Raw genomic sequence first — 16,561 nt, 5'->3', positions numbered from 1 at the left:
GTTGTATTTCAAGCTAATCTTTACCCAAGCAAAAATCTAAACTGTTGCATTAACGCATATCTGACACTGTTCTATTGCGGTTTTGAACGTAGAACCGTGTGGCTATAGTATAGTAGAGTTTGAAGTCGTTTGAAATCATTTTTAATTTCAAATAACCGTGTGGATGCAGTGTATACACTGTACAAACCTATAGGTTTGTATGGGTATCGAGCGTTGACACCTAAAATGGTTTCAAAATTCGTCATGATAACGCAACGGTCATACACTTTATCCACACGGTTTTTTTAAACGTAAAATAGTGTGGCGGACTTCAACATTCTTCAGTACGAACGTGTGTGTGTGTGTATATTTGACACCATTTTTGGTGTCAACTCTTGATACCCGTACAAACCTATACACTGCATCTACACGGTAATTTGAAATTAAAAATGATGTCAAACGACTTCACACACTACTATACTAAAGCCACACGATTCTCCGTTCAAAACCGTGTGAGAACAGTGTCAGATATGCGTTAACGCAACGTGGATTCAGTGTGGATTTTTGCTTGGGTTACATTCATTCGGTGATATGCAAGCAGCAGCGGCAACAACGAAAAAAAAGTACAAGAGAGAGAGAGAGAGAGAGAGAGAATTCATATCGACAATGGCTTTTTATATACGCACAATAGCAAAAGTAATAATTTATTTGTTCGTTTTTTTCATCATCATCATCATCCTGCATTGCATTTCCATTCATGCGAAATAGAGTTCGGTATGTGCGCGCATACATCGTACGCTGTGTGTGCGTTGCAATTTTTTGTTGTTTTTCTTCTGTTGTATTTATTTCGGGGTTGTTTATATAGCTTTAAAATGGAAAATTGCGAGAGAGAGAGAGAGAGAGAGAGAGAGCGAGTACAAAACGGCGTACTGCATTTAATTACTTGCAATTGTAAAATGGAAAATGCTCGCAGAGTGCTTGTGTGTGTATATATGTGTTGTTACGATTTTGTTAGATGTCTGGAGCTCGGATGATTTACCAACACAATGTGGATTTACCATGTGGAAGAGAATTTTTTCGGGTTTCATATTTCAAATGCGAAGCACACAATTCATAAAGAAAGTAGAGTAGTTGTTGTTTTTTGTTCATCGTGTTGTTTCGATTTTCAACTCTCCAACGTTCCAAAAGTGATTGGCCAGAGTGTATAAAGATTTTTATTCACAACGATATATTATATGTTGTACGAATCAAAAAGCAAATCCTGGATTTCTTTATCCGGCTCCGACAATTTATCTGTTATCCCATGTAGATTGGGTGGTATGCATATGTCCAAACGGGTAAAAAAAATCCGATGCATAATTTATATGCTTGAATTCGACCGCCAACCAATTTGTAACATGTCATACGTACGGGTTGACATTTGAGGTATGTGCAAAACAGCAGACAATATTAAAATCAACTAAAATACCACAAAACCTACGAACAGTAGAGCGAGAAAAAAAAAACAGAAACCATAATAATATTTCGGAAACAATGAAAAAAAAAACCAATACCACAACAGAAAAAAATGCCTACAATTTATTATTTAAAAAAATGAAGAAGAAAAAAAAACACTCGTACAAATCGATGTTTTAAATTATTTGTTGCGGTGCCAACTTCATGCGCTACTTCAGTGAGACTGCGTAGTAGAGCCGAGCCGCATGACAAACGTCGTCGTATTTGACATGTGAGCTGGTTTGTCATATGGACGGAAGTGTATGACGCCATGATGCTTTTTCCATATTCTTTCTTTTTCGAACGTGTGAAGCGTCAAGACGGTGTGCGATTTCACTCTCTGGAAAATAATCATAAAACAGTAAGTATTTTGTGTTCGATTGCTGCAAAAAAATGTGCCCATTATTCGGAATTTTCCATAAATTCAATAAATTTCATTGTGCAATTAACTAATCATATCGATTTTTTCCCCGTTTTTTCTCGTTTCAAATCTAATCATCGTCCGTGCTTCGGTGTATGTGTCAATGTGATTCAAAAACACGTTGTTGTTCGTGTGTCTCGGGAATTGTTTGCTGTGTGCGATCGACCGTTTGCAGAAATGCCGAAGGAAATTAAAGAAGTGAAAGATTTTCTGATTAAGGCGCGCCGAAAGGATGCCCGTGCCGTCAAAATCAAGAAGAACCCATTGAACACCAAATTCAAGATTCGCTGCTCACGCTTCTTGTACACATTGGTCGTTGCTGACAACGAGAAGGCCGAAAAATTGAAGCAATCATTGCCACCAGGTCTTCAAGTTAAGGAAGTCAAATAAGCGCCAACCAACTCAACAACACCAGCAAATAAAATAAAAACACTGTTATCGTCCGGTAAAACCATCAACTGGATCAGTTTTTTTTTTTTTTTTCATTGGATACCATTTAATGCAGCCGACTTATCGCAACAGCGCGATATCCAACATAAAAAAACTCACATACAGTTTTGATAACAAAAATACTATTTTTTGCATCAGGAAAAAAAATGATCAGATGTTTCCGATGAAATACAATACATTTTGAGTTCTATTGGAAAATCACTTTGTGTTTCATTTGATAGAAAATAAAACGAATTTGGTGTCAATGTGTATATTTAAAACAAACTTTTTTTTAGTGTGTTGTAATTCAAGTCTCATTGGAAAACATAACCTCAAAATCGATTTTTGACCAGTGTCAATGTGAATTGTTCGACGGTGATGTGTCTCTTATCTCATTCGTTATACGAAATCTATTTTATTCTTTGGGTTCTTTCGGGGCATTTTCGGCTATTTAATCGAAATAAATAATTTGTTTGGTGCATTTGTTTGGTGTGATTTTCAATCTGGTTAACTTTCATGTTTTCGCCATGCAAGTGGATGCTATTGAGACAAGTGTGCTTGACATGCAAGTTGAAGCGGTTCTTTTCTCGGTGTCAACATTTCTGATTTTTTTTTTCATTCTTGAAGTCAAGTTCAAACTCTTCGACCTTACATAAAATTCACGAAACTTGAGTAGTGGATTGCTGTTTAGTTGTTTCCATTTCTTATTTGCTTCCGAATCATTTTCGGCTAATCATTTCAAACAATATGTTGACTACTCACTCAGAGCCGAGAGCGATTGAAATTGTTTTTTTTTTTTATTGTTGTCGACAAATTTTGTACCGAACATTGATGTAAGCTTGTCTATTTTTTGCTATTACCATCGCCGCCACCACCGTTTGTGACACATGTAAAATCGCCGAAGGGTAATCTGTATATCGGTATGTGTCGACAAAACATCGGTCAAATACATTGTTGACTAGCAGCACACACAAGCACATACACTTTTCGCATGTTCATGGAGCCGCTTCTCTATCCACGCACAAAAGCCAGTGAGCAATGGATATTTCGTGATCCAACGAAATCAATTGCCAAATTAGCGACCAATTAAATGTGCAAAACATGAATAATGTTTTATCCTGCTGACAACATGTCAATTTTCTATCCCATGTGTGTGTAAGTCCGTGTCCATAAGCGTTCTACATTTACTGTGGAAATGGAAAATGTGGAGAAGAACCAAACCGAAAAAAAGTCGAAGTAGAACTGAGAGTGGCAAATGTGAGTTTCACATCAGCATGCCGATATAGTCGAAAAAAACAATTATGTCGTTGCCATTAAATCGTTCGAATTTCATACCACTCCCGCGCATATGCCAGCCTGTCCCGACACGCCATCCGAATAATGATATATTTCTTATAATTGAATTTTTCTGTTCATTTGTTCCCTCATCTCTCGCTCGTTCCGTTCCCCTGTATGTATCTCTTCCTCCACTTGTCTCTCCAAATGACCGGATGATTCTACATTGCACCCAAAAACAATTATCGATTTGATTTAGTTTCTATTATAGCCATTATTTCTGTGCTATAATCTTTGGTTTGCCGAAATGGTTAGGCACGATGTTTAAGGTAAAGACACTTTCTCCATTGCAAATGTCCATTGGTATGGATTGAACACTTTTAGCAAGAGAGCTTTTGAATCGATCGAAAGAAATACGAGGTAATGAAATTCATCCTGGCACGTTTATTTACAATGGAAAAAATGACAGCTAAACGGTAAGTCTTTGGAGCGGTGTGAGTCTTTATTCATAAAATTCAATTGGCAAAAATTTCCGCATATAAATATCATATGCATAATTCGGGATTTGTACATTGACATTGATTCTCTGTGTTTTTTTTTTTTGCTTTTTTTTATCGGTCTGTGTTTACCAATCGCTAACATGTACCACACCGAAATTATACATTTACACCGAATTTGATGCATTTTCAAATTGATATTGATGTTTTGCATATTGTCCAACTCTCATTTTAAAAATCAATTGATCGAGAAAAAAACGGAGTAATGTATGTATACAAATTATTTTGTTTTATTGGGTAGATATTTATAAAATTCCCTTTTATGTTTTGCATTTCATTTTTGTGTATTGTATATGTTCAGACATTGCCATTCCGGCTATGTTGGCTGGTGGTTGGATTGAAACTTCAACACTCCCTTGAAGAAATTGTCTGAAATGAAAAACAAATGAAAAAATAAATAAAATTTCCGGTTTTGATCTCTTCGTTCCAATCCAACGACCAGAGATGACCGGTACAGACATCAGCGTCTTTACATAGAATGAAATGTAACACTTAAAGAGAATCGTATAAACATTTACCTGTGAGAAATCGCATTGTAAGCATTCCAAGCATCATTTGCGTCGCTGCATCTGACTTTGGCCTCACCCACATCCACGTCCATATCGTGGACTTGACGACCTGCAATTCCGCACCATTCGTGCAATGATGACGGCTTTGTTTCAGATGTAACCGATAGAACAAGCACAATTCTTCCTCCGTTTGGGTACCAACCTGCAATTACGCGTTGAAATTGATCAGAATTATAAACCATTTTAAGAAGATGTTGTTGCCAAATGATTTGAATGTTTCCAATGCATGCATCCCTACATTCGCGCGTACTCCAATTTGCTTCATGTGTGTGTGTTGTGTGTGCATGTACATTTGGAAATACAAAACATTGAGAATGGGTGAAATTCGGTTCAATACCTGGATCTTTGTCAATCGATCGAATGAATTTGGATAGGTCATCGTTCGGTCTGGAATTTGATGCGGGTGATGCAGCTGTTATTTCATTTATAGCTCCCGTTGACGATGTAATCGAATTGGTTTTGGCCAGTGCTGCTGCATTGGTCACAGCTGCCGCAGCCGCTGCTGTACTCGCCGCTTGACGCTGCTCCAATTTCTTGAACAATGACAATTTTTCTAAAACAGAATCAGTACTTTTGTAATCGTCTACATCCTCTTTACCGCCAATTACTTCAATTGAATTGTAAGATGGATTTATTACAAATCAGTTTAGTTAATGGGGTTTTCAAAAAACTAAGCGTAAAATCTGTAATTTTAAAATGAGAATCAACATTGTTGAGCATTGTCTTTTTAATTTTCTAATTCTAAATCTTACAATTTATTTTCATGCATTGCACACTTACCAGAAATCCAGCAATTGCTCAAAGTCAATGATATCACATTCGATAATGTGAAACTCTTTGAGCTTGTCCAATTGCTGAGCAATCGGTTTGATGCTCTTCATCTGGCCATCATATATCGAAATCAGCTTGAGAACTTGTAAATTTTTCAAATTACACAATGCGCTGCACAGTTCGGGTGTTAGTTCAGCCGATGAGATGCCCAACTGTTCGATGCGATTTGTCATAGCAAGACCTTGTACAAATGTCACGATTGACCGTAGACCACAATTGAATTCTAATTTGCGCAAATTTTGCAGCCGCAGCAGATTGTTGAGATTCGTCTCGACATAAAATACAGTGAATTAAATCGTTGGGCCAGTCAATTAGTGGACACTCTCCAATTGTGAGCTCGTGATATTGTGTGTGAATTTCTTTTAACTAGATTGTTATTCTCATGATTGAAAAAATCGAAATATCTCAACTAGGAAAGATGACTTTTTAAACATTCATTTCATTTGGATTAGGGAAATATATGCGCGGCTCTGTATCATTCATCCTTACGTATCGAACGTCCAACCATTCAAATTCATGTTCATTTTTTGCTAAAACATCATCTGGAATACATTTACTGCTCACGTGTCCAATTATAATTTTGGTTCGGATACGATTTTTGACCAAACACAGAACTGATTCATAGCTTTCTAAATTAACTCCTAATTGTACAACGTGACATTCAAATTCCGATAGGTTTTTACCATAAGGCAATACATTTTTAATTTCTAGCATTGGAAGAGTTTCGTCTTCAGAAGGATCATCACTACAAAACATCTTGATTGACTCTAATTCAGTTTGCGTTTTCAAAATAGTGACCATCAATTCATTGAAGCAATTTTTCGGAAATATCATGAAATCCAAATATTTTAATGTTCTTATGGTTAACAATTGATAAGAAGAATCGATGTTCGGATTCTCATCACATAGATGGATCTTCATCGTTTCAATTGGCACCTCATTTTCGGCAAAAGTGTTGATTATTGTTTTGAATAAGATCGTACTATTCAAATCAATTTCGAAATGTTTTAGTTGTCCCAATGCACCCAAATACTGTAGGTTTGTATTAAACAAATCTGGTGTTCTATTGAAATACAATGAATCAAGACACAATTCTACAAGATTTGTTGAATTTTCAACTATGGCTTTTAATATCAATGGAGATAATTCAATGCAATGGAGCAAAGTCAATCGTTGCAATTGAGGATTTAGCGACAAAAACTCGACAACAATGTCATCTTTTACATCTGACAACGATAAGTAAAACCATTCCAATCGTGGAATTGTTCGCATGAAACTATGACATTCCGTAGGTTCGATGCTTTCTATTTTCAGTACTTTCAACGGTGGAAAATATTCAAAATTTGGTGAAGTACGCCATAAACGCAAATATTCTAATGATAAAAACTGAGTTTGTGCAAAATCTGCGCGGTAATAGGAAATATATAATTCTTTCAATGTTTTGCTAGTGAATTTCACTATCGATTTGAATATGTCATCGTTACGTTCTTGGTTTGATGAATTTTGTCCAGCAGTGGACCATTCCAGTTTATGGATAAAAGATCCGAAAGTATTCAAAAACGGAATTGCCCGGTCAAAAGGTACACAACGGTTCCGAAACTTTTCACTCTCCATTCCGATATCATATCCTCCATTCCGATATCTTCTTAGAAACACATATTTAAACTGCGTTCGAAAACAATTTTTCGCGTTTTGTTGAAAACGTTGACATACTTCAGCCATGTTGAGAAAGTCTTCTAAGCAAAATATGCGACGAAAAATCTCTTCGATGCAATCATCGTTGAGAACATTTAAAATATGTTTCGTTGAATCCTGTGCGGGAGGCTGGTCCATTTTTCCTGCGAGAATCCGTTTTTTTATGTTCTTGATAGTCAAAATATAGCGTGTGTATTATTTCTTGTGATCTTTAGTTGAAAACTCACCATAAATTGAATTGGTTCTATATTCTATGGTCTTTTTCTTCAGGTCGAAAACTATTGTCCTTGAATAATTTGTTTTGTCTTATTCAAACTGCTGCAATTAATGCACAAAAATAGAACTGCCTTGAGGAAGTACTTTTGATTTGGTTTCGAATCAATCGTAATTTATTGGTATTTGAAAAAATTTCAATGATGTAATATTATTTTTTACGAAAAAGTAATGGCTGTCTCTACTCATACACACTCAAATGGAATCGATTCAAGCTGATGCAATGAAAACATCTGCCTCAAAGAGAATAAGAGGTTGATAGACTGTGCTCCATCTACCGACGAAATATTACAAGAACAACAACAATAGTCTAGTGTGTTTTTGAACTCGTGTTTCAACATCTAACAATTTCTCTCCAAACTACTCTATCTCATGCTGAATTTAAACCTATTTTGAAATATTTTTTATAAAATTATTTACACCACTATTTTAAAGTGGAAAACCATATATATATATATATTTTTCTTGATAACATCAAACTTTAATTGAGTGTTGAAACTTGAAATTGTATTTCTTTGGTTTCGGTTAGTCTTTGGAGCGGTGTGAGTCTTTATTCATAAAATTCAATTGGCAAAAATTTCCGCATAAAAACTGCATATAAATATCATAAGCATAAATCGGGATTTGTACATTGACATTGATTGCCATTCTCTGTGTTCTTTGTGTGCTTCTTTTTATTGGTCGTGCCAATCGCGAACATGTATCACACCGAAAATAATGAACTTGATGCATTTTCAAATTGCCAGCATATATAATTGATATTGATGTTTTGCATATTGTCCAACACTCATATTAACAATCAATTGGTGCAACAATTTTTGATATCACACAATGAACGTTTTGCAGTTGGGTAAAAAAAATTGCATAAAACCGCTTTTTTCTCATTCAAATCAATTATACGGTTAGATTTTCTTCATCATCAAATAATCACCGTTTCATTATGTTTGATGTTACCGTGGAAAACTTTGGTGTTGTATGTACAAGAACAATGAATTGATTTTCTTTATGAGATGCATCCGTTACATCTTAAAGCATATGATCTTTGAAAAAAAATTATTAGTTCATGTATAATTATCTCGAGTCAAATTAATTCTTAAATCTTTCTCTTTCCTTTCTGTTATTTTTCCCGTTTGGACAACTGAACTACGCGTGCTGTTATTAACTGCAGAAAACTCATTTAAAAGTACACACGAGTTGTAAAAGATAAGGAAAGAAGTGCGACAGAAAGCAGAGTAGAAAAAAGGGAAGAGCAAAACAAATTCTGCTAACTTTACTTATTTTTACGTGTTTTCTTTGACCAGGTTGGGGAGTTCGATTGTGATTGTTGATTTTTTTTCTGCTGTTATCATTCATTGTTTGCCTATTGTTGAAATAATTTTCATACAATGTAATTTTCCGAGCATTCTATGCCATTTACTCGTATCGTTTTTCTTCCATACGTACTCATAAAAGTGGTGTGATGAAATGTACACCATTTGTGCATTGTTCATCATAATTACGTCGTCATTTTCATTGTGCGTTGATTTGAATTCGTTGTCTGCATGTAAGGAGCATTTTGTGCAATTGAAAAAAGATTCCTTTTTTGAACAAAGGTAAAATGGCAGAAGTGAAAGGGAGAGTAAGCGTAGAAGGATGCATTTTCGTGAAAATCGTTCGAGAGAGGGAGAAAGGGTGAAAGGGAGAGAGAGAGAGTTGTTGTTGTAGTAATTTATTTGCATCAACATTCAATGATTACGTTTGATGGAGCAATCTCAATGCCGAGCCAGCATTTTTTTTTTCATTCGTTCATCATTACAGCTCATCATATAATCGATGTAGGAATCATTTTAATTGCTTTAATCATCCATCGCATCGAGTATTTGTCGTTGTGTGATGCGATGATGGGATGAGGGGAGGAACCAGGAGGAACAGTGCTCTTCTTGGTGTGTTAAAAATACACAACGAGAAATATCTCATGCAGTTTCATTTTCTGCAATTGACTAACGATAGATTGAATGATGAGAGTGAGAGCAAGTCGACGTTTTTTTCAAGTCTCTTTTTTCCTTTCGTTTTTGTTTTTGTTTTGTGCTCTTTGTTCGGCGATTGTGCAATTCATTTCCTTTCTACCGCGTTTTTCAGATCATTTATTAAATTGTTTTCGTTGTATTTTCTTTTTTTTCCGCTAGCATTCGATATCGTTTGTCGTCTTTGCCATCGTTGTTGGAATGTATTTTTGGTTTGTATCGACTTTGCTTTGATTAATGATTTTCGCGCATTGTGTTTTGCGACTCGAGCGAAATACATAGAGAGAGAGAGAGAGTGAGAGAGAGAGAGAGAGAGAGAGAGAGAGAAGGGGGATTTTCAACATTCTCCAGAACAATGTTCCTAACAATCGAATCGAAATTACGGTTGTTTCATTTAATTCGTTTGCTCAAATCCAAAGCTCTTTCGTTCTCGTCATTATGGGATGTCATTTGCATTTTCACAAGCTTACTCCCGCGTTCATTCATCAAAAAAAAAACAACAACGTAAACGTAAAGTGGTTTGTATTGTCAGTAACTATTATGATGTATATTCCTTCTGTTTTCTTTCTTTCTCCTCTTATTTTATTCGAAATGACATTTTTTCGGCTCTGCCGGATAAATCCAGTGGGACTCGGTGGTCGATAAATCAGAACTTCAATAATATGTTTACAAATAAAACATTTTCGGCATACCGATAAAACTACCAAATAATATATGCGTTTGTGTGTATGTGGGGAGCCAGTGTTTTAGCTTGTGGTTTTTATGCGAATTAACTTTCCAGCATATGTTATACCCATGCACACGCATACCATGCTTGTTGTTAAAAGATGTTGAATATCGGTGCAGAGTTCGGTTCGTTATTGTACATAAGCCGCAACAGAGCTCCATATAATACTCGGGATTTAGAGAACATGCATGTTGACTCACGATATATATGGAGCTATGGAGCATACAACATATAGTGCCAGTTTATTGCTCAGTCAGCCAAATATGTTGCCGCTTTTATGCCAACAATTTTGTTAACATAATTCCTGTAAGATTACAAACCACTGGAATTTGGCTATCCACTATTTCATTACTTATCGCCAATTTTGATCCCTTTTCCATTTACATGCACATTGAACAGCAAATTTATTCGGGTGATAGAAGACGAAGGTGTCCACACTGTGGCATGTTATGTGTGTGTGTGTGTGTGTGTGTGTGTGTGTGTTCGTGCAAACATCATACGATTAGATAGAATATATACAGACTTTTTTTTTGCTTTAGTCATCTTTGAAATACTTTCGAAGCATTAATGAATGGGATTTTTGAAAAATTAGTCAACGCATAATCATTTTGAAACGCATCGAAAGGATAGAGAATTGATAAAAGAAATTGTTGGAAGCAACACAACACAGATAATGATAAAAAATGTTTAATTATTTTTTAAACGATGAGCTGGTCTGAAAATGACCTCAACTCAATCTTGAACACTATTGTTAAAATGAGTAAGTGTGTCTCTTTGCGCGCGTATCTGGCGAATAATGATTTTAACGGTCGACTGACGATAAGTTCCTATTTGTTTCATTATTATTGAATGGGTAACAATAACCGATCGAATCGATAAATAATTGCCGAATACAAAGTGGCTTATCTCAGCTCAGAGATTATCTGGTTGGAATTTCCGATGCAACAAAACACTATTGAAGTACTCACAAGCAAATACTTTGATTGTTTACAAGAGGAAAAACTGCTACCAACTAAAATTACCACGCAAATATTCTCGGTCTTTACGTTTGAGGAAAATGCAGCTGAGAAATGCTCACTCGCAAGCTATCTCAGATTCTACTAAATCATTCCGTTTATTTGGACGACGAAGAGATGGATGATGAGTTTCACTCCGAACGAGTGTGTATTTGGCGGGCTGTGTGTTATAATGCTACTGTAAATTGTGCATAGCCTCCAGCCAAAATTACGTTAAACACCCGCTTTCCATTAAAAACTAATATCCCTAATGTTTGTACGTGTCGGCCAGTGGTGAGAGCATTCAATACACATACACACTTCAGTAACATCTCTCCAATTATCGTTTTACACATTTGCACACCAGTGTCATTATGATTTTGTAATTGATTATATGCCCTAAAACGGAATAAATTCAACCTGATTTTTCACGCTTCGATTTTAAATAGACTGCTGCCGACCAATAGCTACAAGATAAATTTTAATTTATCACTTATTCTTTGGTGAGAACGGACTGTTGCTTTGGAAATGATAAATGATTTACAGTTTTCTCGAGGATCAAAAGAGCAAATTACGTTCGAAAAATGCTCGACTAAATATTGAACATTTTGTAACAATAAAAATTGAAAATGAATTCAAAAATACCTGAACCTACTGAATCTGTAAAGTAAGGTGAATAAACGCCTGAATGATTTTTAAGATATGCTATCGCAGTCAGATTTCATCATAGAATAATCTTCGTCTCAGCCAAAGGTCATTTTTTCTATCCAGTCATATGCGTGTGATCGAAAAATCTCCTGTTTCGTTCGTTAAACGTATGTAACGTCCAATTAAAGATAATATAAAATTTTGAACTATAATAATTGGTATTGAAGGTATGACGATAACATTAAATAAACTAAATTAAAACCAAATTTCGAATAAGAACCTAGATAAAATATGTTTCTATTTAAAATTTCAATCTCTTCATCTTATTTCCATGGAACAGCAACAAATTCAAACAAATATGTTTCCTTTGAGAAAAAGCTGCTCAAATTCATCTGCATTCGTAAGAATAAAGTGCGAAGACGTGGTTTCTTTTTATTTTGTATTGCAGATTCAAAGTTGAATCTAGCGAGAGAATGAAAAAAATGGTTCAAGGTAAAGAGATGGCGCTGTTTGACCGCAATTTTCCGATAGGGATGCGCAAAGTGGTTTTCGGTATGACAAATGGAAATTGTTTGGCTGCTTGTTTTGTATAGCACATTTGACGCAGTTATCATTGAATGCAGTAAATCGCACATTGTACGTTTTTTTTTTTCATCCAGCGAGCAGTAATACAAAAACGCATCAACTGATTGAATTTCAAATTGGTTCGGGGATAATTATTTCTTTAGTTTTGCTTTTTTATTACTCATTTTTGGTAAGTGTGCAATGCATGAAAACCGAATCGTTAGATTTAGAATTAGAAAATTAAAAAGACAATGCTCAACTATGTTGATTCTCATTGTAAAATTACAGATTTTTTATTTGTCCCCCCAAATATTGATTCGAAGAGGGAAAAAGATATGGTTAGTTTTGAATAAGGTCATCGCATAACACACAGTGGATTCTCCCTTGCCTCTGTATCGAAGTATCGAATGTCACCGCCAACCACCAACTAGCACACACAATAAACGATATAAAAAACAATTCAGACGACGTTCGCACATTGTCATCACCAACCATCGTGCAATAGTAACAGCAACGACGACAACAACAAAAACAACAGTAACACGAGCCAATTACCGCATACCCAACAAGCATCAGCATCGAATTATGTCAGCGGAGGTTCATCAAAATGAATATTTCCATAATCCGTATGCGTCGAATGCGACAAAATTTTATGATCTGAATGATGATTGTGTGCTAGAGATTTTTCAACGATTGACTGTGTTGGATTTGTGTGCGATTCGTTACACGTGCAAAAGATTTGATGCGCTTGCTGAATATTTTTTCAAAATGGTTTACAAAACGTTGAATTTTAGTAATTGGAATATAAAAGGTGAATACTCGCTGCTGACGGAAGAAGAGATGAAAACCATACTCACGACGTTCGGCGTGCAAATGGATTCGATTACAGTGAATGCTGATTCATTCGAACCGGAATCAAAGACCGTGCTACAAATTATCAATGAATATTGTGGTGCAAAGCGTTTACGCTTCTTTAAAATGGTAAAATTTGTCATCGACGAGGAAACGGTTGAGCGATGCTCACGCCTCTGGTCCAACATCGATCAGCTGACAATTGACAAGTGCTATGTGGACGACGATGTGCTGAAAGAGCTGCTGCGAAAATGCACATCACTCAATCAATTGGAAATGATCCGACAGATGAACACCGACGGACGTTGCTTGCTGCACGAATTCCCGCAGCTCGAAGGTTTTTCATTGCGGTCAAACGATAACTTCGACCCACTATGCATGAACACATTCGTTAAGAAAAACATCCAGTTGCGATCGTTGTCGTTGATCGGTTGCAATTTTGTCGATGATGAAATCTTTGAAATTATTGCTGACAATCTGCTGAACTTGGAAGCGTTGTATATCCGTGTCGTACATGTTACATCGCAATTCGAAACGAATCTCAACAATTTGCTGCGGCTGCAAAATTTGCGCAAATTAGAATTCAATTGTGGTCTACGGCCAATCGTGACATTTGTACAAGGTCTTGCTATGACAAATCGCATTGAACAGTTGGGCATCTCATCGGCTGAACTAACACCCGAACTGTGCAGCGCATTGTGTAATTTGAAAAATTTACAAGTTCTCAAACTGATTTCGATGTATGATGGCCAGATGAAGAGCATCAAACCGATTGCTCAGCAATTGGACAAGCTCAAAGAGTTTCACATTATCGAATGTGATATCATTGACTTTGAGCAATTGGCGGAGTTTGTGGAAAATTCACCGAAATTGGAAAAATTAATCATCATTCAGTGCAGCAAAATCATCCCGATCAATTCGGAGCAATTTGTACGCATGGCCGATAGTGTACAGAAACGTGTCGATAAGCTCCAGCTCAGCATCCATTTGGACTACTATGAGCTGAAGCTCACCAAAGAGCTGATCAGCGACGATATGCGCAAAGAATACCTTCACATTCTGCAGTGTGTCAGTTTGTCATGGGAAGACAACTATAAATCTGGTGTTGTTTCCGACAATTTATACTTTGGTAAGTTTGTTTTCTATAGAACTATAGTCCAAACATATCCATATTATTTCGGGATTATTCATGAAATATTCATTTTCGATGTAGCTGAGGAAGGTGGCGCCAACGACTACTATCCCGTCGACGATGACATGGACGATGGCACCGATGAAGATGAAGAATTCAACGATCCATACAATGTAAGTTGACTAGAATTTCTCATTCAATTTGCGTTCATCACGCTAGCCCATGAATGATTTTATTTTGTGTTTTTTCTATTACGTTTTTCTCAAGGTCTGGACAAACGAATGCGACTTCGACGATGAAGATCTCTACCCATTTTAAATGCAAAGAACGTAACATTGTTGTGTAATTCAGATTTACACTTATTTTGGAATATGTTTAGAATTTAAGTTCATAATTTCAATTCAATGAAAGAGAAAATCAAACAAACGTTTGAAACCACTGTGAATTTCACAATTTTGTTTAGAAGTTTTCATATTCCATTTATTTTCCCGTCTCAGAATAATAGTATTTTCTTTATAAAAAAAAAACAATTTCAAGTTTCAACAGTTTGATGTTATCAAGAAAAATATATTTACACAATAAACAGATATTATTTCTACAACTCTAAAATATCAGCCTGTGTGTTTTCTTCATTGCATTCAAAATGCATACAGAATTTCATCTGTAAATGTAATATAGCAGAATTATAATAGTGGTGTTATAATTTTAGAATAACAATATCTCATAGTAATTTTATAATCAGCTCTTTAGAATGGCATTAAATAGAGTAGAGAGAGAGAGAGAGAGAGAGAGATGTTGGAACAATCATTAATGATTCAAAGATAGACTAGGCACCGAAATAGTCTTTAAATAATTATTGTTGTTGTTGTAATATTTCGTCACTAGATGGAGCACAGTGTCAACCTCTCATTTAATTTGAAGCAGATGTTTTCGTTGCATCTATTTGCGTGTATATGAGTAGTGGTAAACATTGCATTTTTGTATCACAATAATATCACGTAGAAATTAAAAAAAAAAAACCAACAAATTGCAATTAATTCGAAACAAAATTATTGATACAATTATTCATTTTTCAATTTATCCTTATTTGTGTATCGGTTGCAGCAGTTTAGACAAGCTAAAAAATTTCATTCAAGAACAATAGTTTTCGACCTGAAGAAAAAGACCATAGAATATAGAACCAATTCAATTTATGGTGAGTTCGCAACTAAAGAGTAAACATGCTGAATTTTGACTATCAAGAACATAAAATAAAATTGATTCTCGCAGTAAAAATGGACCAGCCTCCCACACAGGATTCAACGAAACATATTTTAAATGTTCTCAACGATGATTGCATCGAAGGGATTTTTCGTCGCATATTTTGCTTAGAAGACTTTATCAACATGGCTGAAGTATGTCAACGTTTTCAACAAAACGCGAAAAATTGTTTTCGAACGCAGTTTAAATATGTGTTTCTGAGTGGATATCGGAATGGAGAATGAAGAGTTTCGGAATCATTGTGTACCTTTTGACCGGGAAATTCCGTTTTTGAATACTTTCGGACCTTTTATCCATGAACTGCTATGGTCCAATGATGAACAAAATTCATCAAACGAAGAACGTAACGATGACATATTCAAATCGATAGTGAAATTCACTAGCAAAACATTGAAAGAATTAGAAATTTCCTATTACAACGCAGATTTTGCACAAACTCAGTTTTTATCATTAGAAGTTTTGCGTTTATGGCGTATTTCACCAAACTTTGAACATTTTCCACCGTTGAAAGTACTGAAAATAGAAAGCATCGAACCTACGGAATGTCATAGTTTCATGCGAACAATCCCACGATTGGAATGGTTTTACTTATCGTGGTCAGATGTAAAAGATGACATTGTTGTCGAGTTTTTGTCGCTAAATCCTCAATTGCAACGTTTGACTTTGGTCCATTGCATTGAATTATCTCCATTGATATTAAAAGCCATAGTTGATAATTCAACAAATCTTGTAGAATTGTGTCTTGATTCATTGTATTTCAATAGAACACCAGATTTGTTTAATACAAACCTACAGTATTTGGGTGCATTGGGACAGCTAAAACATTTCGAAATTGATTTGAATAGTACGATCTTATT

At 35.6% G+C, this 16,561-nt stretch overlaps 3 protein-coding genes across 5 annotated transcripts; 2 read left to right on the top strand and 1 right to left on the bottom strand.

The window, feature by feature from the left end:
- Nucleotides 1–1,691: 1,691 nt before the first annotated feature.
- On the top strand, nt 1,692–2,608 carry LOC129575968 (60S ribosomal protein L38). The gene is made up of 2 exons (XM_055460245.1): nt 1,692–1,834; nt 2,070–2,608. The coding sequence occupies exon 2, from the start codon at nt 2,072–2,074 to the stop codon at nt 2,282–2,284; it is 213 nt and encodes a 70-aa protein (XP_055316220.1). The 5' UTR covers nt 1,692–1,834; nt 2,070–2,071; the 3' UTR covers nt 2,285–2,608.
- A 1,753-nt stretch (nt 2,609–4,361) lies between these two features.
- On the bottom strand, nt 4,362–7,748 carry LOC129575967 (uncharacterized). Of its 2 annotated transcripts, none has more exons than XM_055460243.1 (5): nt 7,478–7,748; nt 5,505–7,393; nt 5,062–5,407; nt 4,674–4,866; nt 4,362–4,524 (listed from the first exon to the last, which is right to left on the bottom strand). In XM_055460243.1, exon 2 carries the CDS (start codon nt 7,386–7,388, stop codon nt 5,982–5,984), a length of 1,407 nt encoding a protein of 468 aa, XP_055316218.1. In that variant the 5' UTR covers nt 7,389–7,393; nt 7,478–7,748; the 3' UTR covers nt 4,362–4,524; nt 4,674–4,866; nt 5,062–5,407; nt 5,505–5,981. The 2 variants fall into 2 exon arrangements, with proteins under 2 accessions (XP_055316218.1, XP_055316219.1); XM_055460244.1 differs by having other exon boundaries at nt 5,062–5,277.
- Nucleotides 7,749–12,427: 4,679 nt separating this feature from the next.
- On the top strand, nt 12,428–15,053 carry LOC129575966 (uncharacterized). 2 transcript variants are annotated; one of them, XM_055460242.1, is made up of 4 exons: nt 12,428–12,650; nt 12,749–14,441; nt 14,526–14,617; nt 14,712–15,053. In XM_055460242.1, exons 2-4 carry the CDS (start codon nt 13,046–13,048, stop codon nt 14,760–14,762), a joined length of 1,539 nt encoding a protein of 512 aa, XP_055316217.1. In that variant the 5' UTR covers nt 12,428–12,650; nt 12,749–13,045; the 3' UTR covers nt 14,763–15,053. The 2 variants fall into 2 exon arrangements, with proteins under 2 accessions (XP_055316217.1, XP_055316216.1); XM_055460241.1 differs by having other exon boundaries at nt 12,476–12,650; nt 12,784–14,441.
- The last annotated feature ends 1,508 nt before the right edge of the window (nt 15,054–16,561 follow it).

This window comes from Sitodiplosis mosellana, unplaced genomic scaffold (genome assembly GCF_009176505.1).
Source record: "Sitodiplosis mosellana isolate CC-2019 unplaced genomic scaffold, AAFC_SMos_1.0 Smas_scaffold_6170, whole genome shotgun sequence".
NCBI classification, from domain to species: domain Eukaryota; kingdom Metazoa; phylum Arthropoda; class Insecta; order Diptera; family Cecidomyiidae; genus Sitodiplosis; species Sitodiplosis mosellana.
Note: the sequence above shows the minus strand (reverse complement) of the source record. Positions and strands in the feature narration are given on the sequence as shown.